General features: G+C 34.2%; 1 protein-coding gene across 20 annotated transcripts in view; it reads left to right on the plus strand.

The window, feature by feature from the left end:
• MIPOL1 (mirror-image polydactyly 1) overlaps positions 1-26663 on the plus strand; it is a 326942-nt gene that overhangs the window by 224754 nt on the left and 75525 nt on the right. For all 20 annotated transcript variants that reach the window (XM_025443782.3, XM_025443777.3, XM_025443771.3 and 17 more), the window contains one exon: positions 1339-1433. In XM_025443782.3, the coding sequence (XP_025299567.1) occupies positions 1339-1433 (95 nt within the window). The remainder of the gene's footprint in view (positions 1-1338; positions 1434-26663) is intronic.

Raw genomic sequence — 26663 nt, forward strand, 5'->3', positions numbered from 1 at the left:
GATCCTGGGGTTCTGGGATCAAGTCCCACATCAGGATACCCGCAAGGAGCCTGCTCCTCCCTCTGCCTATGTCTCTGCCTCTCTCTGTGTTTCTCATGAATAAATAAATAAAATCTTTAAAAAATGAAAAAAAAAAAGAATGAAGAAGTAATTCTTTGTCCTGTTTCCCAGACCAGATAGAAAACAAATTATTTACTTTAGTTCCTAAAGTTATAGAAAGACCTTAATTGCTGCATTGTTTTCATCATTCTCCATTATTAAAGTAGAAAGTGTTCACTTACATTACACTAATTAATTTTCTTGTGGTCAGGATTTCACAGTTTGTCTTATGACTTTATTCTTATGCAAGAAAATAATCCCAGTGAAATCATATGAGTTCAGCAAAATTAGTCAACTTCTGCCCCCAAACTCAATTACTTATTAATTATTGCCATTAATGTCGTTTGTGAGGTGTCTGATAACAATTTGCTGTGTTACCTATCAAAGACCACTTAAAGTGAAAGTCCATCGTTCCATGCAAATTAAATTTTGAATAAATAAAACTGAAATCTGATTCACCAGTACCATTTTTAAAAGTTACGTTGAAAACTTTTTTTGGCTCCACCTGAAACCCAGTGCGAAAGATGGTTGGAGGTTGGCAGTTTTTCTAAAATTATGAATATGAACCCCTAACAAAAAACTGATTGCAAACCCTTTAAAATTTGAATATTATAGGTAGAGAGGAACAATAACATCCTTTGAATAAAAGCACCTCTAACATTCAAGACTATTGCCATACTCTCTCTAGAGATTTTTTTTTCCTGCAGAAAAGGAATCGAAAAGGTTAAGTCTTATCTCTAAGAATCAGGTTATACTCTTGTGTATTTTTTTCACATTAAATATCAAGGATAGCTTAACAACATATTTAGAATTTTCTGGGTTTTACTATTAATAAAGTTAAAAGAAAATCTGGTGTGATCAGGCAGTGGAGCCACATTAAGTTTGTATGTGAAACACCCATTGTGCTTATCTCTACTCTAGATATTGCTCTGAACCCATGTTCCACATTCTGAATTCTGTGTATAAAGTTAAACATTGCAGAAGAGCATATATCTGATGATACAGATGAATAAGGCTGAAGCTTAGTAATGAGCAAACTTGGTACATTTAATATGTTCTTGTTTTCAATATGTCTGTTATTAATATAATTTAATTATTTTGTGGGAAATTATGAGACTCTATTACATGATACTGATAAATTTTAAAACTATCACAAATTTAAATTTATTTATACTACAGTACTGTATTCTAACATACCAATACTGATATTAAATTTCTTAAAATATTAATTACTTGCAGGCAAAGTTGTTGGCTATGCAACAAGCCAGAGAGACTGCAATTCAACAGTACAAAAAACTAGAAGAAGAAATCCAAACACTTCGAGTTTACTACAGGTAAAATTCTTCTTAACCTGGGCATAAATAAATTTGTTGGTTTGGGAAATGTTTCTACCTGATTTTAGTGAATGAAGAAATACCTCAGTGAAATTAAACATTCAGTTAAAACATTTTTATAATTTTAAAATGATTCAGGGATAAAATATTCTTTATTCTACCTTTTTTTTCTTCCTGCATTTGGTAAAATTTAAGTTTAGATTCCCATCAGAATTATGAAATATAACCATAAACAAATTGTCTGAATAGAGTTTAGCTGGCTGTTGAACTATTTGCTCATCTAAATACCATCTCTGAAATGATACATATTTTTAAAACAGTACATGAATAATAATAATAATAGCCTTTTGCCAATTATAAATATGAGAAGTTTCTAAAGGAATGCCACTGAAGGATTTTTAACACTTATTTAATTTATGCTCCAAGAGTAGTTGTGAAATTAATTCAGTAGGTCACACTGGTATTTTTCTTTTTTCTTAAATAATAAATTTACTTTTTATTGGTGTTCAATTTGCCAACATACAGAATAACACCCAGTGCTCATCCCGTCAAGTGCCCCCCTCAGTGCCCACCACCCAGTCACCCCCACCCCCCGCCCTCCTCCCCTTCCACCACCCCTAGTTCGTTTCCCAGAGTTAGGAGTCTTCCATGTTCTGTCTCCCTTTTTGATATTTCCTACCCATTTCTTCTCCCTTCCCCTCTATTCCCTTTCACTATTATTTATATTCCCCAAATGAATGAGACCATACAATGTTTGTCCTTCTCCGATTGACTTATTTCACTCAGCATAATACCCTCCAGTTCTATTTCACTCAGCATAATACCCTCCAGTTCCAAAGTGTAAGAATTCACTAACTTGGCCTGTGGGTTACTGAAAGATTTTCTTTTAATTTTACCCCCTCTTAGAATAATGTTAAATACATAAAACGCAATTAACTCAAAATCAGTTTTACTGAAATAGTTATGAAAGGATTATGTCATGATATATTGCTGGTCATGACTAACCTCCACAGAAGTAGTTTTAATGAAACATCAGATACAAAAGACATTTTTTGTGAATGGAAGAATGATTAGAGGTAAAGAAGCATAGTAATCTAGACAATAGAGTGGTTCCTTGAGGAAACTTGAATAAGAAAGACATTAATGACAGTTGAGAAGAAAGGAAGATAGGGTAAGGACTTCTTCATTTTTGGAAAATGGCAGATATGTATTTGAGTGTGCTTGTGATTAACTGCAAAGAGCCAATAGGGAGAATTGGTACAGATGGAACAGGATTCCTAAAAAAAATAGGACAAGATCGAATTTAGAATCTGCAGAAGTGTTTGCCTTGAACAGGAAGCTGGTCAGCTTATGTTCACAGATAGGACTGACTGAAGGACAGAATAGCTGTGGAATAGGAATAAATTTCTGTTCACAATTAATAGTTTCATTTCAGTTCACAATTAATAGTTTCTTTTTTTTTTTCCTGTAAAGTGTGAGGGTCAACATGGGCTTCTAAAATACAGACAGCAGAAGACTTTGAAAGGAATACCAGAGTAGCTACCAAAGGGGATTGGAAAGAGAAGTGAAGAAGGGCAAGAACGAGCCAAGCAATTCTGAAGAGCTAGCTGCAAATAAATGGGATAGATTAGTATGAGTTCTGGTTTGTACAGTTGCATAACTTAACACATTCAGCTGTCTTATAGAACAGAAGGCAAAGGATTGAAGTGATTCAGGATTACAAATTTGTGGGACTAATATGATGAGGAGAGTGGTTGAACTAGCAGAAAGTTGTTGAAATGATGAATGATAGTGTAAGCTAAATATAGCAGGAAATAAAATGGAAAGAACCTGTGTACCAGGAGAAAAAGGAGGAATCAAGAAATCCAGAATCTTGAAATCAAAAGCAAAGGTAGTGGGAATAAGAAAATTCAAGAGCTAAAAGGATCAGAGGTTGTAGGCAGAAAGTGGAATGTTGCTATTTAAGATTTCGGAGGTGAAGCACTCAGTCTGAGCACTGACAGTATTAAAAGCATTGCCTTAGAAGTAGGTGAAATTGAGAGGAGGGAGGAGTCACTAGATATGAAGAGGTAAACGATTTATGAAACTAATGTACTGAATACCCATTTGGCTATTGTCTCTGAAAATATTGGCCTGTGTTGGGGGTACTCACTATAAATGCTGTAATGGAAAATGACCTAAAAATAGATAAAGCTACATGTTGAAATAAACAGCTATATATGTATTAAAGGAGGAAACCTGTATGGTATGTGTTACACGAGGGAATGTGTGGTGCCTATGAGGAAAGTTGCATCCACATTTCTATCAAAACAAAAAAGGTACAGAGAACTTTCATGCATTGTTAACGGAGATATAAAATGATGCGTCTGCTTTTGAAAACAGTTTGGCAGTTGCTTAAAAAGTTAGACATTGAATTCCCCCACATGATCCAGCGATTCCACAGGTAGGTATATACCCTAAAAGAATTGAACAGATACTTGCACAACAATGTCTGTACTGTATTCTTCAAATTAGCTAAAAGGTGAAAACAGAATGAGCCAAGTGCCCATCAACAGATTAATGAATAAACAAAACGTGTTATATACATATAATGGAATATTACTCAGCCCTGAAAAGAAATGAAGTTCTGATACATGGTACAACATGAATGCATTATGCTAAGGTGGAATAAGCCAGAGAGAAAAGGTAAATATTGTATGATTTCATTTCTATGAGGTATCTAGAATAGGCAAGTTCATAGAGATAGAAAGGAGAATAGAGAGTTACCACTGGCTGAGGAAAAGGGAGTGGGGCTGGGGAGGGAGAGGATGGGGAGTACTGGTTTAATAGATACAGAGTTTCTGATTGGGATGGTGAAAAAGTTCTGAAAATGGATGTGCTAATGGTCACACAACATTGTGAGTGTACTTCACGCCACTGAATTGTACACTTAAAAATGTTTAAAATGGTAAGTTTTATATTACCACATTTTTTTAAATGTACAAAGAATATTCTGTAAGGATATATACAGAAATTTATTTAAAAGAGCATAGGGATAAAATCCCTGGGATATAAAACTCTGGGAAGGGAGAGGCAATTATAAAAAGAACAAAGCTGAAATTTCATGGGAGCTCACATTCTGATTTAATTGATTCAAATGAAAGTAAACAGTGTTTCTTACTCACTTGAATAGATGGTCAGTCAGATACAGGTCAGTATACAGCTTGTATGTATATACCATGAAACAACAAAAGAATAAATAAACTTCAAGAATAAATCTGGCTCTCAGCTTTCCAACGGCCAAAGCCAGGGAGATGTATGATCGGTTATTAGTTTTAGGGGCAGATTAAAATATGCTGATAACTTTCATTCTACCTTGCCTATAGTTCTGCCAGTTAGTGATAATGACCTTCTTCCCTTTAAATTCTTTTCTAAGAATAGTTTTCCTTTGCAGGGCTATGTGCAATAAGAGCTATTCTTAATATAATCATTCCATATCCATGTATGGAAATAAGGAAAACAGAAATATATATTTCTGAGTTTCTCTGTTTTGTTTCCTTTGAGTTTTAGAAGATTTTAAGTCCAAAGAAGAGAAATGTTGGCCTTTCATTTCCTTTGGCAGAGTTAGGGACAGGAGCAATGAGGTGGTTGCGTAGGGATACTAAACCATTATAACTGACAGCTCTTTCACATTAAAGCAGAAGGCATAACAAAGACAGGAATAGCAATAGGAAGATTTAAAATAAATTTACCTTATTACAAAAGTGTTATTAGGAAAGTATTAATACCTCCTCATCGCTGTGCTAAATGCTAAATTCATTTGCAACAGCTTCATTAGTTTCAATCTAAACAGCTTCATCAGGTTTGTAAGGGTTAGATTTATATTTAGTAATGACTTTTTTCCTGTTATTGTAAACCTGTAGTGCTGCATTCCTAAGTTCAGGAGGCATAATAATAACAAAATTTCTAATCGAGAGAATGCCCAAGTTTCAGTGTTTGCTGATTTTATAGTACTTCCGTATATTTCCTTTTGCTTAAAAAAAGTGTAAATTCAAGTGTGTGGATAAGAATAAGACCCTGTTGTTTGATACCAGTAAACCAGGATTTAATATTTATAGTAACAGCCATTTTAAGTTTGTGTTATATTTTGTATGATTGCATGTGGGAAGTTGTGATGCCTTACAGAACCTGGTAAATTTCACATTTTAGACCAAAATTATTGAATGCTTCATATTGTAAGGTAGTATGTCCCCTATGATTGTACTGGTATTTTTCTTAATCATAGAAATCATTTAGTAGAATACTTACATGTTTGACATAGTGAAAACTGGACTAAAACATAAGCCCTACTTACCATGGTTTATAATATACCTTTCAAAGTTGTAAAGGCCATAATATAGAGCCCATGTAATATATATTGAAAAAGAGAGTGAAATTCTTAATTTTTTCTACATTATTTTTCTAAATTTTATTTAATATGAGTCTTTTGCTTCTTATAGTTTTTGTGTATATGCCATCCTTAGCAATCAAAAGCATTACTGTCACTAAGATCTGGTATTTTGTTTTGTTTTGTTTTTTTAGTGGTAGTGATAGGTTTTCCTTAAACCATTATGTTCTCTCAGAACTATGCATTGATAAGACAGTCAGCAGTGACTATGGCATGCAAGCTCTAGCCAGGGAGCAACGTTTTTCTCAGTGCAATCCCTCATCAAGAAGGGTTGAATACTTTATCCTGACTTCATTCATTCAGTATTCTAATCAGTTGTGCTAATTGGACTGCCCAATGACATGAACAATTTTGTCACATATGTATTTTCAGTAAGAATTAACTATCCAAGGGACACCTGTGTGACTCAGCTGTTGAGCCTCTGCTTTGGGCTCAGGGCATGATCTTGGGGTCCGGGATCAAGTCTCTCCATTGGGTTCCTTGCAGGAAGCCTGCTTCTCCCTCTGCCTATGTCTCTGCCTCTCTCTCTCTCTCTCTCTCTCTGTGTGTGTGTGTGTGTGTGTGTGTGTGTGTGTGTGTCTCATAAATAAATGAATAAAATCTTTGGGAAAAAAAAAAACAACTATCCATTAAACTGTGTTATGGTACCATACTGCTAAAGCAGTAATAAAAAGAACAAAAGAAGATCCTAAATCTTCATCTTTGCCATTAACCAGATTTTTTTTTTTTTTTTTTTTTTTTTTTTTTTTTTAGCATAGGCAAGCTCCAAGCTTTCAGTTTCTTTAACTTTGACACTAGGGGCTTTTTGTAGTTGGTTCTAACATTTTGTGAAATTTGCCACCCTTTCACATGAGGTAGATTAAATTTTTGTTTAGTGATGTTTAGTATCAAGAACTGTTGTGGCACCTGACTGGCTTAGTCAATAGAGCATGCAACTCTTGATCTTGGGGTTTGGAGTTCAAGCCCCATGTTGGATGTAGAGATTACTTAAAAAATAAAATCTTAAAAAAATTATTAAGAGAACTATCTTCTTATACTATTAAGTTGCACCTATTTTCAAGGTCTTTTTAACGCATAACTGGCTTCACCTTTACTATCCAAACCACCATATATATTTGTTAGTGGCTCTGGAATGCAAAAACAAAAAGAAAATTAAAATGAAGTTTGAAAAACAAAACCCTTAAGGTTTGCATTTTCTGTATGTCCAGTGATTTGGAATATAGTTATTAAAGATTCTTACCTTCCTCCTCTCAAATTATAGAATGTGACATTTAAGAAGTTACTTCTGAATGTCAATTACTTCACCTGTATACAGAGATTCCTGACCTACTTATTGTGAAAATCAATGAGATAATATATTTGGATGTTTTTTAAAACCCGTAAAGCACTGTGCAAAGGAAATAAATTAATAGTATTATTGATAAAACTCCTTTAAAAGTTTTGCTTTTTTAGATGTAAGACAACTATTAAATTAGTAAAAGGCTCTTTCTTTTTTTTTTTTTTTTTTTTTTTTTAGTAAAAGGCTCTTTCTACTGAAATATTTTGTGCTTCTATGACTTTGTGCCCAGAAGGATATTTTTTGCATTGTCAGTTTTCACTATTTGCTGGGCATTATTCTAACAATAAGTTAAAAAGCAAAACTAAAACTCATCCTTATAGTTCTAGTGTTTTTTGTTTTTCAATCAAATGACCCTTCCTCCTCTTTTAAGAACATTTAACAAAATACTTTGTCATTTAATCATTGTGGATTAGCAAAAAGGTCCAGAGTTAAAGTGGGACTTTCAACTGGTGTTTGGCATCTATTAATATTATTACTGTTAGCTTGAGAAAAACTTAATCTTATATGTTGTTAGATAAAAAAGTAGTATTTCCCCTGCTCTTGGTCCAGAATCACCATTACTGTAGTTCCACAGGTGCCAATTGCCTCACACTGAGGTGATCCTTCATTTGTCCCTTTTCACAAATGTATGCAGTAGTCAAATTTTGCTGCACTTTTCCTTGCAGTGTCTATTACTTTTGCCATCTTATTTCGCACAGTTCCTGCCTTAGATAAGGCTTGGATAATCTCAGAGCCAGACTTTTCTTCCTACTTCATCTATTTGTCTCCATTCCTTATTCCTGTTAAGATTGCTGAAACATTATTTTCAACTTCTCACTCAGCCATTGACACTACTTAATAATAACACATTAGCTATACAATAAATTCCAAACTCTTTAGCTGAACATTCATGAAGCCTTGTTCCTTCTGAATTATGTCTATGCTTGAATTACTATTTCATCTTTTTTCATTGATATCAGCATCACCAGTGCCAGTATACTGCCTCACACATAGTAGGAACCCAGTAAATATTTGTTGTACTGAATTGACTGTTACTTGTACTCCCAAAATGAACTGTTCACTATTTCCTGGACACACCCCACAATTTCCCACTCCAGTGCTTTCCCAAATGTCACCTATTCCTCTTTGAACACTCCATCTCAGCCTGTCACATTCTTATTGAGCCTCCAGAACACAATTTAAATACCAACTACTCCCATTAGTCTTCTTCTTATCTTCTCAATCAGAAATTATCTGAGTCTACCAAAAAATTGTCTACCATAGTTCTTTCACCATGGTGCTCTCACAATCCATACATCATGTTTACCTATGAAATAGTTGTATGACTATTTCTCTTAATTCCTCTACCAGGGCTTCTATTCTTTATATACACCAGGCCATCAGTAAATATTTGCCAAACAAATTAATAAACAATGAAATTTAATAGAAGATTGAAAGTTTCTTCAGAGGAAAAGTTTCTTTGGAGTAGTAGTGTATACAGTGCATACAGTATGAACTTGCTGATGAGTAAAATGATTGGAAATAGTATAGACCTAGTCCAACATCTTGATTAGTCATTTGCAAGGATGTGGGGCAAAACGGAGTCTTCATATAATAGAGTATGTTGTCTGCCAACAAAGTTTATTTTTTTCCAGGCCAACAGTGTTCAAATTTGAAAGCTGTTACTAGAAATATTTGTTAAGGGGCACATGGGTGGCTCAGTCTGTTAACTGTCTGCCTTTGGCTCAGGTCATGATCCCAGAGTCCCGGGATCCAGCCTTACTTCAGGCTCCCTGCTCAGTGGAGAGCCTGCTTCTCCTCTTCCCCTCTTCCCCTGCCTCTCCCCCTGCTCATGCTCTCTCTTGCTCACTCTCATTCATTCTCAAATAAATAAAATCTTGAAAAAAAAATTTGTTTGAATTTTACTTTTTTAAAACTTTAGAATTAAAAACTCAAGAAACAATATTATTATCATCTGTCATGTTCATTCCAGTATTGTTTCTTATAATGAAAAAAGTACTTTTGAATCTTTCCTATGGATGTTTTGTTTAATCAACACATTACTTAAAAATATTAAGTTGATTGTCACAATAAAAACTGGAAGATCTGCTAACATGGGACCCATAAAATTATATCATGGAGTATATATTAGTCAGGGTTCTCCAGAGAAACTGGAGAACCAAGAAACTGTATACATACATAGAGAAAGATTTATTTTAAGGAATCCACATGCATTTGTAGAATGTGGCCAGTCTAAAATATGCAAGGTAAACCAGCTGGCTGAGAACCAGGGAAGGTTGATGTTGCTGTGATGAGTCCAAAGATGCAGAATTCCTGCTTCCTCAGGGGAGGTCTTTCTTTTGCTTAAAGCCTTCAAATGATTGGACTATGAAAACAATAAATAATGATGTTAGTATATAGAACAAGATATAATAAACTAAGATCTTTGAGCAACTCTTGATTTCTAATGCCACTGCTGTCATAAAAAGCTTAGTAAATATTGACTGAGGATGATGATGATCCAACAGTATTTTTAAGACTATGTGGCACTGGCAGTACACACAGATATCCGGGACTTAACATTGTCATTTTGCCATGGGTCCCTTCCACCTAAGCCTCTCCCAAAAGGACAAATGTTTACCTGCAGTTGGGCATTTAAAAGTGTAAATATCCCATTCTCAATTACATACAAAGTAGCTAGAGTTTTCACTCTTTAAAGCATGAAGTAGTTGTTCTCTCAAGCTTAAACTGATATTCCAAAAGTTCGCAAAGGTCAAAATAGGCTAACTTGAATGTTTTCCCTGTAATTCCAAACGAAAAATTGTTTTATAAACTCAGGTATATATACAAATATTTAGTTCCTTTTATAATTCCAAACCCTAAATATTTATGAAATGTCTGAGTTTATTATTATAGTTTACCATTCTGCATAGTTATTAAGTTTTAAATGTTTTACACTATATCCTGTTTCCTTTGGGCTTATACAGGTTTTATTTTATGGCTATCAGTATTCTATTAATATACTTCCAGTCACTTCCCAAATAACTGCTTCTGATTAGATCACAAATTAACAATATTCAGTTATTCCATGAAGCAATCAAGAATTTCAAAAGCCTAGGGATTTTTCTTTTAGTTTAGCTTTATTAGACTTTATTGATCTGATAAATATTTTAATGTACATTAATCCATGGAAGGTTTGGTTGTATCAAGCTAGGTCAGGTGTTCTAAAAACAAATGAAAATTTTCTGAAACCTCAATTATATGAAAAAATGTGAAAATTGAGATTTTGATTTTACTTTTTAAATTTTTTGTAGGTGATTCAGAATTGAAATAACCATTTATCTAGTTTCCCTACTCTATTACCTAAAAACTGAACTGAAGTCAAGGAATCAGTATTATTCTTTTGGGTCCTGACATGATTTTTAATAGTTACTTCTTTTTGGTTTATAATTAGTAACATGATGAAAAGGTGAAAAATAGACTTGAATTATAACTCATATGAAGAAAACTTCATTTATTTATAAATCTGATTTAATTGGATCTTTATTGTTTTATTTGTAAATTGTTTATTTTAAATTTTTTGATACAATACAGTATTGGGTTTTTTTTTAAAGATTTGATTCATTTATTCATGAGAAACACAGAGAGGGCAGAGGGAGAAGCAAGCTCCCTGCAGGGAAGCCTGATGTGAGACTCCACCCAGGACCCCGGGATCACGACCTGAGCTGAAGGCAGAAGCTCAACCACTGAGGCACCCAGAGATCCCTCAATACAATGTTTTAATTCAGAGCTGACATTACAGTAAGACAGATGGTATAGATTCTGACTAAATGAGCTTTCACAGGTAATTACTCTGTCTGAGCCTCGATTTCCTGACCTGTAAAATTGGAATTGTAATATTACCTGCCTCATATTATTTTGGGGAAAACTCAAATGAAATAATGCATGCCAGATGCTTTATACAGTTGCTGGGTACACGCTTAGGTATTTAATAGATGTGAACCATTGTTATTGTAATCCCTGTGCTGAGTTTATATTGAGTTGTCATTCACTTTTCTTGAGATTCTGTTAATACATTTCAATTTATTCATATTTATTTATTTATTTATATTTTTTACTCAAAATACAATATCGTGACTGCAATATGAAATTGTTTGATTTTTCTTTAGGAACAAGTTTTCACTGAAATTAGAGGTCTTGTTTTTTTCTTGTTGTAGGATACTTTAAAAAAATATTTAGTCAAGGGCCGCCTGGGTGGCTCAGTGGGTTAAGCATCTGCCTAACCCAGTGTGGGGCTGGGATCCCTGCTTTGTGGGGGGAGCCTGCTTCTCCCTCTCCCACTGCCACTCCCCCCTGCTTGTGCTCTTACTCTCTCCTCTCTGTCAAATAAATAAAAAAAAATATTTTAAAAATAACTTTAAATATTTAGGCAAAATGTGCTTGAACTTAGATTTGGCTCTTTTTTTATGAACAGTTTATTTTCAGGAGTTGTTTCTTCATGCAGGAGCATTTTAATGGTCAGAAATCTGTTGGGAATTAGAAAACTAATGATTGCTCATTTTTATTCTTCCTTATAGAGGTCACATTCAAAATATACCATTTCTCCAATCTTTTCTATTAAAAATCTAGCCCAGAAAAAAATGAAGGTGTAATCTTAAAACTATTTTTCTAATTCCATCTTTTATCTTGGAGTTTTGTACATACATTATCTTCTTTAATCCCTTCAACATCCTTGTGAGGTATTATCCTTTTTTGCAGATGAAGAAACTGAGGCACAGAACTATGAACTTACCCTAGGTCACATCACGACCAGAAACAGAAGTTAAATATTGCCTAACCCATCTAATACTTGGTCCTTTTACTTATCTACTGGACAGCTTCCCCTAGCTCTGCCTCTCTCATAAATACTGCTGATGCTAAACTGGTACTTCAGCATTATTTTCGTGATTGGGATATGTTTGATATGTTTGTCACATTAAACACCCCTCTGAGACCACGTTAAAGACATGTTAATGCTGTAAAAGAATCTGACCTGCTTTGGAGTTTAACAGTCTTTGTCTGTGTTCAACCAAACTACACAAATTACAACCGCAGTCAGTGTCTGGATTTATAAATAGACTACTGCTGGATTTTTTTAGAACCTTTAAGCTCTAGTATTGTATCATATGTCAGACTACAGAAGGTAAATACTGTGTGTGAAAGTAATTTTATCCACACAATCATTTATTTGCACATTGTAGTATTGTATTATCATTGCTCTAGCACAGTCACTAAAGTAACATTAACCATATTAAAAGTAATCATTAACCAAATAGCCATTTTCAATTTCATATTGATTTATCAAGAGCCTACTGTATACTAAGGATTGTGCAGTCTCCTATGGAGAATAAAGTAACAAAGAATAAGACGTAGTTGCTAATCCTCAAAAAAAAATATAATTCAGTAAAAAGAAAAGAATATACTCAAAATGAGCACTAAAAATTATATACTGTTAAATAATATTACTTGACATTGCTGTAGAAAATCACAGAAGGGAGATATTTTTACAGACTGAAATAGGCAACATTTTAGGGAATGCTTGGGAATTGAAGTATGAGCAAATAGAACTGACAGAAAGAGAGGAGGAAGAGCATCCTAGTCTGGAAGAACAGAATAAGCAAAAGTGAAAATGTAAAGAGTATATGTCACATTATGGAATTGAGAGAAGGTTGCAGGAATTTGAATGCTAGCATGCATTAAAGTTTGATTCTGTATTCCCTACAGATACAGAGCCTTGGACATTAGCATATTACCTAGCAATTCAATTCCATTCCATTCAAAGCAGGTATTCAAACGAAAACTTGTAAACTGATGTTCATACCAGAATTGTTCACAATAGCCAAAAAAGCGGAAACAACCAAAATGTCCATCAGCTAATGTTTAGATAAACAGAATGTGATGCATACAACGGAATAATATTCAACGGTAAAAAAGAAGGACATATGCTGGTATATGCTACAATGTGGATGAACATGCTAAATGAAAGAAGCCTGAGACAAAAGTGCATTTTGCATGATTTCTTTTATGTGAACTATCCAAGATCAGCAAATTCATAAAAAAGCAAATTAGTGGTTTCCAGGGCTGGAGGTTGTGAGGAATGGGGAATGACTGCTTAACAGACACAGGGTATCCTTTGTGGATGATGCAAATGTTCTGGAACTAAATATTGATGATAGTTGTATAATATCATGAATATACCAAATGTCACTAATAGTATATTTTATGTTACATTTATTCTTAAAAAAAAAAAAAACACTAGCAAACTTAACCCAGCAACATATAAAAAGAATTATTTACCATGACCATGCAGGATTTATCCCAAGAATGTAAATTAAAGTTAACTTAACATCTGAAAATCAAGAAATGGAATACACTTTATTAGTTTGCTAGGGCTGCCATTAAAAAATACCTTAGACCATGTAGCTTAAACAACAGAAATTTATTTTCTCAGTTTTGGAGATTGAAAGTCCAAGATCAAGGTGTCAGCAAGGTGTTCACTTTCTCCTGAGGTCTTTGTCCCTTGACTTGGAGATGGCTACCTTCTTTCTGTGTTCCCACGTGACCTTTCCTCTGTGTGTACACATCCCTGATGTCTCCCTCCATGTGTCCTAATCTCTCCTTATAAAGTCACCAGTCAGTTGGATTAGGGCCCATCCTGATGGGCTCTGATGTCCTCAGCTTAACTTAATTACTTCATTAAATATCCTATATCCAAAACAGTCACATTCTGAGGTATTAGGAGTTAGGGCTTCAATGTGTGAATTGGGTTAGGGAGACACAGTTTAGTCTAGAACACTCCAAAATTAATGTCCTCCTCCCATGTAAAATACATTCACCACAAAGTCAACAGCCCAAAAGTCTTAACCCGCTATTGCATCTGCTTCAAATCTCATCTAAGTCTTAACCTGCTATTGCATCTGCTCCAAATCTCATCTAAATCAAATGTGCATAAAACATGAGGTATGATTCATTCTGAGGCAGAATTCCCCTCCCACTGTGAAACCAGACAAGTTAATCTGCTTCCAAAATACAGTGCTGGGACAAGCATGGGATAGACATTTCCATTCCAAAAGGGAGAAATCAGAAATAAGAAAAGGGTCACAGTTCCCAGTCAAGTCTAAAACCATCAGGGAAGAATCTGTTAAGATTTTAAGGCTCTAGAATAACCCTCATAGACTCAGTGCTCTGTCCCCTAGGCCCACCTCTGGGCAGCCTCACCTTCCAGACCCACGAAGCTAGCAGTCACCCATTGGCCCTGGGCAGCAGCAGTGGTAGTGTGGCCCCCTGAAACCAAGAAGGAAAGAGCCTAGCTCTTTGGGCCTGTGCTGAGAGTAACCACCCTGTAGATCCCTGAACCACCTTCAGGGTCATTCTTCTCTTTTTTGAAAGATGGCACATGCGTGCAGCAGGATAAATATCTCTGTTGTATCATCCTGTAGATCCCAGAAGTCAACAGACTTCCTTCATTTTTGTCTTGTCTCTGTCCCTGTTAGTCTGAGCTGGCAGTATTTCTCCTGGTACAACCCCAGGTCTATTCCTAGCTTCTGTAGGGATGGCTGATTAGATCCATGGGTCATACCCATAATCTCTTTATGGAGCTGCTGTCCCCTCTTAGTGTTCTCTTTAGAACACACTTTATCAGTTTTTGCAATATGGATAAGCTGAGAATTTTCCAAGTCTTCAGGTTCCAGTTCCTTTTTGCTTGACAATCCCTTTAATTTATTTTTATCTTCTCACATTTTACTATAAGGAACAAGGAGAAACCAGACCACACACACCTTTAGTATTTTGTTTATTAGAAATCTCTTCCATAAGTATCTTAAATTGATCACTTATAATTTCTACTTTCCACAAAACACTAGAACGTAATGCATCCAAGTTGTTTAGCACTTTAAAACAAGGTCACCTTTCCTCCAGTTTCCAAAGACATCTTCATTTCTGTCTGCTTTCTCACCAGAATTACCTTTAACATCCACATTTCTACCAGTCATCTCTTCAAGGCAATGTAAGTTTTTTCTAATATGCACCTCAAGATTCTCTCAGCTTCTACCTTCTCCCCAGTTCCAAAGCTACTTCCACATTTTTAGGTATTTGTTACCACAGCACTCCTTTTCTGCTACCAAAATCTGTATTAATTAGAGTTCTGCAAAGAAACAGAACCATATAGGATATATGGGGGGCAGAGGTGGAGATTTAGTAGAAGGAATCAGCTTATGTGATTATGGAGTCTGGAAAGGCCAAAATCTTCTGGATTAACCAGCAGTCTGGAGACGCAGGGAAGAGCCAGTGTTGCAGTTTGGTTCCAAAGGCAATCTGGTGGTAGAATTCTTTCTGGTTTGGAGGAGGTCACTCTTGTTCTGTTAAGGCCTTTAAGTAATTGAGTGAGGCCCACCCACATTATAGAAAATAATCTACTTTATTCACAGTCCACCAATTTAAATGTTAATCTCATCCAACAAGCACCCTCACAGAAATAGCTAGAATAATGTTTAAACAAATACATGAGCACCATGGCCCTGCCAAGTTAACATGTAAGTTAACCATTGTATACACAAACATATTGATATAAAATTACATATAAACAAAATAATATGAATAAAAAAAAACCATGTGATCATCTCAGTAGATGGGGAAGAAGTGTTTGACAATCTCCCAACAACCTTCATTATTTAAAACAAACAAACAAAACAAACTCAAAGGTCTAGGAATGTAGAAGGGAATATTCTCAAAATAGAAAAGAACATCTATAAAAAACCCACAGGTAACATCATACTTAATGAATGGCTGGATATGTTGCTCCTGAGATCTCAAACAAGACAGGGATGCCACTCTCAACATTTCTATTTAACATTGTACCAGAAGTTGTAGTAAGGGCAGTTAGGCAAGAATATGAAATAGGCTTCTAGATTGTTTTTTTGTTTTGTTTTGTTTTGTTTTGTTTTTAAAGATTTTATTTATTCATGAGAGACACACACACACACAGAGAGAGGCAGAGATGCAGGCAGAGGGAGAAGCAGGCTCCATGCAGGGAGCCCAATGTGGGACTCGATCGCAGAACTCCAGGATCAAGCCCTGGGCAAAATGCAGGTGCTAAACCGCTGAACCACCCAGGGGTCCCGGCTTCTAGATTGTTAAAGAAAAAGTAAAACTCTGTGTATTCACAGAAGACATAATTATGTATGTAGGTTATCCTATGGACTCACTAAAATGCTGGAACAAGTAAGTTTGGTAAATTGCAGGATATAAAATCAATATGTGAAAATTAACTATATTTACAGTGAGCAATCCAAAAATGAAATCAGGTAAACAATATTTATAATAACATCAAAAAGAGTATAATACTTTTCTTTTTTAAAGATTTTATTTATTCATGAGAGACACACAGAGAGAGAGAGAGAGGCAGAGACACAGGCAAGAGGGAGAAGCAGTCCCCATGCAGGGAGCCTGACATGGGACTTGATTCCAAGACTCCAGGATCACACCCTCGGCCGAAGGCAAGTGCTAAACTGCTGAGTGACCCAGGAATGCCCCAGTAAAATACTTTTTTAAATAAGCACAAAGCTTACAGTTTGAAAGCTGTAAAATATTGTTAAAAGAAATTTTTAAAAATCGAAATAAATAGAAAAACATTCCATGGTCCAGATCAGAAGACTGTATTGCTAAGATGGCAAGGCTCGGAGCACCTGGGTGGTGCTCAGTGGTTGAGCATCTGCTTCAGCTCAGGTCATGATGCCAGGGTCCTGGGATGGAGTCCCACATCAGGCTCCCCTCAGGGAGGCTCCTTTTCCCTCTGCCTATGTTTCTGCCTCTCTGTGTCTCTCATGAAAAAATAAATTTAAAAATATTTAAAAAAAAAAAAGATAGCAAGACTTCCCAAATTAAGTTACAGATTCAGCATAATTCCTGTCAGTATCCTAGCTATCTTCTTTGTGGAATTGCATATAGAATTGCAAGGGACCCAGAACAGCAAAAACAATCTTGAAAAAGAAAGTATGCAGACTCACTTCCTAATATCAAACTTATTACAAAGCTACATTAATCATAATGATGTGATAGTAGCATAAGGATAGACATCTAAATAAATGGAATAGAATAGAGTCTAGAAATAAACTCATACCTGACAAAAAAGAAATGGAAACTCTCAACAGCCCTATATCCATTAAAGAAATGGAATTCACAATTTAAAACATTAGTCAAAGAAAGTCCAGGTGCAGGTGTCTTTATGTAAATTTTGTCAATCATTTAAGGACAACAATAACAATTGTAACACAGTTTCCCCAGAAAATGGAGGAGGAAGGAACGCTTCCTAACTTAGTTAATGAGGTTAATTTTATGTTCGTATAAAAGCCAAGCAAAGGCATTACAAGAAACAAAAACTACAGGGAAACATCCCTCAGGGAACATAGACTCAAAAAATCCTCAAGTAAAACTAGGAAATCTAATCCAAGAATATATAAAAAGAATACTGCATTATGACCAAGTGGCAATGCAAGTTTGGTTTTAACATGTTAACAGCGTAAAAAAGAAGAAACAATCCTCTCAGTTACAAAAAAAAAAAAAAGGCATGTAATAAAATTCAAAATCCATTTAGTTGTTCAGTCTGACTGATAACATCTGGGGACAAATTTACAGTTTACATATTTAACAATAAAGATTTAATGCTTTCTGTGTAAATTTAGGAACAAGGCAAGGATGTTGTAATTGCCACTTCAATTCAACTTCCTACAGAAAGTCATAATCATTGAAAACTGGAAACAAATAGAGCCGCCTTAATTCACAGTTAATATAATTGTATGTATAGCTAATCCTAAGAAATTTTCAAAAATATACTTGAATAACTCAATTCAGGTCATTGTACAAAATCAATTGTATTTTTATTAGTAATAGACAGTTGGATATTATATAAGAAGTTCAGTTTCTTTTATGGTCACATCCAAAATTATGAAAATTTTGAGGATGAATTTACCCCTGTACTCTGAAAACTACAAATGATTGCTGAAAATAATTACGGAAGACTTAAGTAAATGGAGAAATACACAGTGTTCATAAATGGGAAGATTTTTCTAAGTCTTACATATTGCTAAGATATTCATTCTCTCCAAATTGATCTGTAGATTTAATATTATCATAATAGAAATAACACCACTCTTTATTATAGACATTGAAAAACTAACTCTAAAATTTACATAAAAATGCAATTGATTTAGAATTGCCAGTGCAAATTTGCAAAAGAAACAGTTGGACAAAAATTACTACCTGATTTCAAGATAAAGTCCATAAAATTACAAATATCAAGACACTAGTAATGTGACAGGACCACGTAGATCATTGGATTGGAAAAGTCTCACACACTATATGGTCTATTCATTTTCAGCAATGAAGACAAGTCAATTCATAGGGAAAAGTAAAACCTATTCAAAAGCAGTGTTAGAAAAACTGGGTAGCTATATGTAAAAGACTAATCTTAACTCTTACATCATTCACAAAAAGTAACAGCGACTTTGTCTTACATGAATTTTTTTCCCAGCACCTGATATACCATCCAGCTTTATAGTAGGTGCTAAATAATTATTTGTATGATAAATAAATGCTTAGATTCTAGTTCTGTTTTCTGGTTCTAACCTCCGTGAAAGGTGCTTGTCACACTTTTAGAAGGCTATACAAATTCCTTGTTTTCACTTCAATAAGTTATAATCTAATTTCACAGATTCTGTTCCCTCATTTCACTGTGTCAGTCTGGATAGCTTTCCAGTCATAGCTTCCAGATACACTCACCTTTAATAGTTTTACAGATATTTCTTTATGTCATTGCATTTATATATATTAGAAACTGCAAGAATAAGAACATGTTAAACTTAGAGTAACAGGAGGCAGAACAATCATGTCTGTGGATAACTCAATACTATTTGTTGATGCCTCTGATTTGCATTTTGCTCCCACTGGCAGCTAGAGTCAACATGATATATTCATTTATCCTAATATTTAATTCCAGTGAGCTCTCATTTTTTTATTAACACACATATAATGTGACTTTATTTTGCTCAAAGAAGTTAGAGGATACTGGTGCCTATCTTCAGTGTTCGGGCAGATAGGCAGTGATTAATGTTGGTGGACGAACTAAAGAGGTAAGGTGACCACTGACACAGCAGAGCAAGAGTGGAGACAAAAGTAAGGACTCTTGATGGCTGATTTTATAAAACAATTCTTAAAGGAGTAGACTGTAAGGAATACCTCCCTCATCACATTGCTGCAAACTCTTTCAGTGAAAGCCAAACAAAAAAGTCTGATCAATAGAAAACAAAAATGCTTTTCTTAGAAGTTATGTTTTATGACAGTACTTCAGTGACTCACCAGAAGAAAAGCCTCAGGTTCTGACGGTGTCTTAGAATTCTTCGGTCCCTTACTAACCTTCCTTTTTAAGAGTAGTCACCATACTCTAGCAATAGCAGTGATAGCCTGGGCCGATATAAGATTGAAGAAGTATCATTGTAAACAGCAGCGTGTTTTCTGAAACATGAATATGAATCAAGGTGTCCTGTATATGTTGCTTAGTTCGAAACGGATCTGAGTTCTAGGATCATAGCAGTTTATTTAGAGTATGCCCACAGTGTCACTGGCAGGAAGTTATTTTTGTTTTGATTGATGTCATTATAAATAAATTCTGATACACAACAGTTTTCTGATTTGACTAAACTCTATTGACTTTCTTAAAGATTGTTAGATTTGCCAATAAATACTTATTAATAATAACTGGCAAAATCATTAGAGCTTTCAAGGTTTTAATAGTTCACTGTATTCCTTAAATATTAAGTCTTAAAATTTTACAAGGAAGTTGTAATCTTGTTTGCTTTGTTGTCGCCTTGTAATATCACTGGGGTGGGGTTAAGCAAAAGGGTGCAAGGGGAAAAAATATTCCTAAGGGGAACTTAAAACGCTGAAAGTCTTCCTATATACTGTTAAATATACTAAAGAACACAAGATCTCAAATTTCAAAATCAATATTCTGCTGACTTTTTCATATGCATAAAGATTACTTACAGTTTTTGCATTGATTAATATTTTTTCCAATTCCATGACAGGCATGTTCCTCTGTGTTCTCAAGTGTAAGTTCTTTAGGTATATATCTTTACATAACTCTTCAAAATTTTCTCATATATGATTCCACAGACATTTTCAAAGATTACCTTAAAATAATTTCTGGTTTATGCTGCCAAGAAAAGGGGTAATAGCACAAGATCACATTTTTCCTACTGTCACCTGAAGTATTTTTGATATTCCATACATCTGTACTTGATCATATAAGTTGCTGAAATTTTGGCCATGTCAAAGTCACTTCTAAGAATCAATAGCTCTATTCCATTTTCTTTTCATCTCCCTATGGATGGGTTCTGCAACTAATGTTACCAATTAAAAAAAAAAATAGAAGTCTTTGGCAGAGATAATTGACAAAATTGTCAAAATACTCAAATAAGGCATACATATACTCATTATATTTTAAATAGTTAGGTTTATCAGTAGAAATACTGACTCAATATAGACTTCTAGAAAACATTGAAATAGCGAACATATAGTCGGTATAGAACTCTTACTGTCCCAGTTTTTTTTTTTTTTTGTCCCAGTTTTTTATAAAGTATTCAACAAGTTGAATGAAGGTAAAGAATTTGAATTTTGTTTTCTTTTTTCCATGTGTCCTTTAGTGGAATTAGAAATGAAATTATCCTCTGCTCTATGTACAGACTACTGTTTAGATTTTAAATTTTTCCTGTTTGAAATGGACTGTGTTGGCCATGTGGGATTCAAGAATTACAGTTCCTTTACTTTGGATTGAATTTCTCAGCCCCTGTGCCAAAGGAGAATGTTTTTGGATCAAGACAAAAGAATTTTTTTTTCACTCCATCAAGTACTTAAAATCATACCATATTTTGTGTGTCTTACTTGAGCCAGTGACTTTCTTGTAGAGTTGTTTTATCTTGTCTGATATTTCTAATTACCTTTCTTTTTCTTGGATCTTGTGCTTTATTATTTCAGCTTTTTCCATCTTGTCACTCTCACTTTCTGTTTTATATATTTCCCTTTTTCCCCAGGGCCTCTGTCCCTCTTGCTATAATCAACCTGTTGGTTGCTCTCTGGAGTGCTGCAGTAGCTATCATCCTAGGATGTATTCTTCACTGCTCCACTGACATTGGTTTCACTTTCTGGGATTCCATGTTTTCTTGTTTTGTTCCCTCCACAAGAAACTTCCAAAGTATAGATGGTAGAGGAGTTTTCTGATTTCTGAATTCAGATTTGAAAATTATATCCCCCCCCCAAAAAAAAATTATATCCCTTCAAAACCTCCCAGATATTACTCTTTTCTTTTTCTGCTCCCTAAGTAACTGATCCCAGAATGATTCAAATTAGTCTCACTTTGTACACTTTTTCTCATGGAAGATATTAAACTTTTTTACCTTTGTGTTCTAAAATCTCAGGAGGAGGTGACTGAGAGTGGATCTTTAATTTATTACACTCTGTACTTATAGATGCTTTCAATCTTAAGATTCTTACCTGTCATATGTGAGAAATGTTCCTTAAGATTATTTGTTAGTTTGCCCTCCTCCTTTGTATTTTCTTTCTTCCTGATGTCTCTTTCTGGTTTTCTAATTGCCAGCTGCTTCACCTCCCAATCTGATTCTTTCATATTTTTCTCTTATTTTCTAAATCTTTAGCTTTCTATTACATAGTTTAAAATTTTCTCAACTTCATTTCAAATTTTGGCTTTTGTTTGTTGGTTTGTTCAGTGGAATAGATTTGAAACATTTATTTGTATAAGTCTACCTTCTCATTGTTGCTTTTAAGTAGCTTTCATTTCTAAGAATAAAAAATAAGTTTATAGATACAAAGTTTCCACCATAGCTATTGGCTAAGAGGAGCTTTTCTAGGAAATATTTTCCCATTTAACAAGTTGCATAAAAGTCCACACATTCATTTTTTGTAGTTGTGGTAAAATGTCTAACAAAATTTACCCTTTTAACCATTTTTTAGTGTGCAGTTTAGTAGCATTAGGTATGTTCACTTGTTGTGCAATCAAGCCCTTATATTAACTTTTGATTTAGCCAATGACATTTTTATTCTCTAAAAATGTTTATCTCATTTTTTCATAGCATTCTGATCTCGTGTAATCAATGTAATGTCTCATTTCTCTCTCTATTGATTTTTTCCCTAATTTTTGTTGTCTGAATTGTTTCTTTGGAGGAATCAGGCTTTCTGGCTATTTACCATGTTCTTTCTCTTTCATCCTGTAGTTCTCATCATATGTCTTTTTATAGTTAAAAAATAGAAGACTGGATGTTTGATATGTACTTCATTAGCTATTGTACGATCTATGTGTCCTCTGTACAGGAATTGTCCTAGAGATTACTATTTGGGGTATAATAGGGAACATAAACTAGTGGGATTCACTTTCCTTTTGAACCAGTGAATAACTAATTCTATAAGTGCCAAAACAAGGAATATTTGACTTCAGAATGAATATCTCAATTAGGTTCTTCCAGGAAATTCATTTTTTAAGGCAATTCAGTATATGTCTTTAAAGATGGCAGACTCTTTGCTTATTGGTAAACATCAAGGTGCCAGCCCTGTGTGCTTGGAGAAAAGGTCTAATATAAAGACTTTGAATTAATCCTACTGTTTAAGGCTCCATTTCTCACTTTCTCTCCTTTATACTAGTTGCCTCTTAGACCAGAGCTATAGCACCTCCTTCCTCTACAGTTCCTGTGTAGTATATCCAGTGATGCTTCTTTGTCTGCATTTTATCGGTTGACACATTTATCACTTTCTATCTTCTGGAATATATTAAAATTTCTCATTAAGGGTAATTACCACCTCCATCTTCACCCCTCTTCTTTTCCCTTTTATGGGTTTCTTTCTTTTTTATATTTTATTTTATTTATTTATTCATGAGAGACACAGAAAGAGAGGCAGAGACATAGGCAGAGGGATCACACCCTGAGCAGAAGGCAGATGCTCCACCACTGAGCCACCCAGGTGTCCCAGGTTTATTTCTTTTTAAACTGTTATGGTTTTATTTTCGTGTGATCCTAGAAGTTATGGCAGGTAAATGTATCTTTTAGTTTCCATGAATAGACTTGAGAGATAATTCATATTCTCTACACTATCAAATTAACACAGTATTTCTACAGGTACAGAAGGACTCTGTTGCTTTGAAATTTCTTTTATTTAAAAATAATGGAGATACTTACAGGGCAGAAAAAAACAAAACAATTCCCCTAGCAAAAATAATAATAATAGGGGCACCTGGCTGGCTTAGTCGGTAGAGCATGCAGCCTTTGTTGTTGTTGTTGTTGTTGTTGTTGTTAAGATTTTATTTATTTATTTACTTACTTACTTATTTATGGGGGAAAGAGAGTATGTGCAGGAAAGGACAGAGGGAGAGGGACAAACAGACTCAGCACTGATCTCACAACCTTGAGATTATAACCTGAACTGAAACCAAGAGTCAGACCTTTAACTGAGCCACCCAGGTGCCCCAAGAGCATGTGACTCTGCTCGTGAGTTCAAGCCTCACATTAGGTGTAGAGTGTTCTTAAAAATATAATAATAACAATAATAATAATAATGGAAAAAAGCAAAAAAAAAAAGTAAATATCATTCATAATCCAACTGCTTTAAAAATCAAAACATACATATGTATTATCTATATACATTTGAATACATTTACATATATGTGATTTGAATGTAAATTTTTTACAATATCTGAATTTATTAAGAAGGCTTGTACCTAATATATAAAATGAATTCATAAAATGGATTTACATCTATATCTTCCAAATTAATTCAGTTGTAAAATTACAGTTTTTAAATAAGAATACTGATTTGTTTCCTTACTCAAACTACTCTAAAAGTTTTTGTTTCTAAATTCCACACAACATAATTAGTCATCAAGATGGATGTTTTCTCTGGAGTTCTTGACACCACTTCCCCAGGGTAAAACCAGCTGCTTTATACATATTACCATTGTACCCTGCACTTTGTCACAACACTTATAAATATTCACTTGTGCCACCTCCTACTAAATTTAAGCTTTTTGACAATATCTCATTTATCTCCATACATTATCTACAGTATCTTGCACATGGTATAGACATTTTGTGAAATGTTACTATCATAGCCTGATAAGCAAGTGTCTTAGGAGCCACTTTTTCTTCTGCTGGTATATATTTGATATTTTATTTTAATAATTTGTTTCCTTACTTAAAGATAGACTTAAATATGGTGAGGTGAAAAAAAAAAATATGGTGAGGTGTTTTGGTTTAGGAAAGATTGTCTATCATGTTTTTCATGTCCTCATCATGGGTAACACATTCACCAGCCTTTTTATTCGGGTCTGTCATTTTTGAGTAATGAGCTTTGCTGTGTAAACTCTGATTTTTGTATATGGAAATGGAGTTAACTATCTCCCTTGATAGGCATGGGTTTGTTTAATGAAAGAATATGTATACCTATATGTTAAAATGTATATATGTTAGAAAAAGAATTTATGTCCAGCATATCTTGAAAATCAAAGCATGACTTAGGTAAAGCAAAAGATTATTTTTAAGGAGAAAACTGTACAAAATACATGTTCTGCTGAGTTGTATTTGTCTTGTCAAAGCATATGAAACAAATCCTTATGAACCTCAAAGTTGATTTGTTGATTCTCTTTGCCTAGCACTTGAGCACTGAGAACTTGAGATGAAAAGAAAGAGATATGGCTACTCAATAGTGGGTCTTCAGTGAAGCCAGAGTAACAAAGTGTGAACTCTGGAACTCAGCCAACTATTATTAATATCTTAAAATGATTCTTAAATGTAGATTTGCATTTATTAAAATTTAATATACTAGAAAAGCCTAAATTACAGAAATAGTCTTATGAATATGCACAGCAAATGAAAACATGATTAAAGGTGGCCATATCAAGCATTCTTCACTTGAATTATCTTGCCAGCTTCTGAGTAATGCTTTGATTTGGTTTTGAACCTTTTATATGTAACAGTTTTTAGAGCAAGTTACTACAGTTCTTTCTGAATAATATAGGTCATGAGAAGTTCATTTGTAGGTGGGGCAGCTGTACTACTTTGGGGGACTGTCTTAATAGATCCATTTCATTAATTGTCATGAATTTTTTATTAACAAAACCAGTACATCTGGTTTAGCCAGCTAAAACTGTTCTCATAGTTGTTATCTTTATTGTCAGAATATTGTGAAAATAGGGAATTACTGCACATGCTTTAACTCTTGATTAAACAGAGGAATGGTGCTATCCATGAACAGTAACTCAGGGGCATACTCTCAAATTGATGTACAGTATTTCAGTTGTGCAACTCCTATTAACTTTAAAGCCATATACTTTAATTTCAGTGTCTTCCAGTTGGGAGTAATGTCGTAGCTGTCTGTTAGGCACTCTGAGTTAATGTGATTAATGTCAAGTAGCAGGATGTTCATTCTTTCTTACTTAAGCTTTATTCCTTGGGTATTTTTGGTTAAACGACCTTCTAAGAAATTGCCTTTCAGAAACCAGGCGGTGGTATTAAGAAGTAGCAGTAATGGATTGGAAAATGAATGATGTTAGCATATGCGCTTTATTTACCAATGGAAGAAATTTCCTTCAGGTCCCATCTGATAATCTTTATTATTAAGTCATGCATAGAGCATTAGAACTATTTTTTTTTATTTTAAGAAGTCACTAAAGCTTTCTTAGATATGTGATAGGCAATTATAATATTATTATCCTTATTCTTTGTATCTTCCTAATTAAGGTTATAAGCACTTTTTATTTCACACCTCTTGCGTGATCATTAATAGCATGAATTATTATCTTCATAAAAATGGTTTTAAAAGTGAAACAGGAAGATGCCTAGTGGTTTTCTTAGGATCCCATAACTGATCTCTGATATACTCTATAATGGAATTTAGAATGTGAACTTATATTCATTGTGCTGATTAAACATTGGTCTTATAAAATTTTAAGGCTAAAAAAGTTCTGAGAAAATAATATTTTATAATACAAAAATGATACAATTTTTGGAAGAAGATATATTATGGTTAGAATCCTAGCTCAACCATTTACTTGCTTCAATAAATTAACCTCTTTAGCTTCCATTTCCTCATTTATATAATGGAAACAATAACTACCTTTCAGGGTTATTGTCCGATTAGATATAATATCTATAAAGTGCCCAAATGAGTGGCTGTAATCAATAAAACAGTAGGCATCATTTTTATTACTTTCTACAGATTTTGAATCAGACATAAAATAGTTAAACAGGATTAGCAGAGGTAATATGGCTTGTTAGTGTCAAGGATGGAATTAGAATTGTGTTCTAACCAAATATAGTAGTTTTTGCATATAAGTTTTATCTCTTATTTATTGATATTGTCTACACCATTTAGTAAGAATTATTCATTTGTA

The sequence above is a fragment of the Canis lupus genome, chromosome 8 (assembly GCF_003254725.2).
Source record: "Canis lupus dingo isolate Sandy chromosome 8, ASM325472v2, whole genome shotgun sequence".
Classification (NCBI taxonomy): domain Eukaryota; kingdom Metazoa; phylum Chordata; class Mammalia; order Carnivora; family Canidae; genus Canis; species Canis lupus.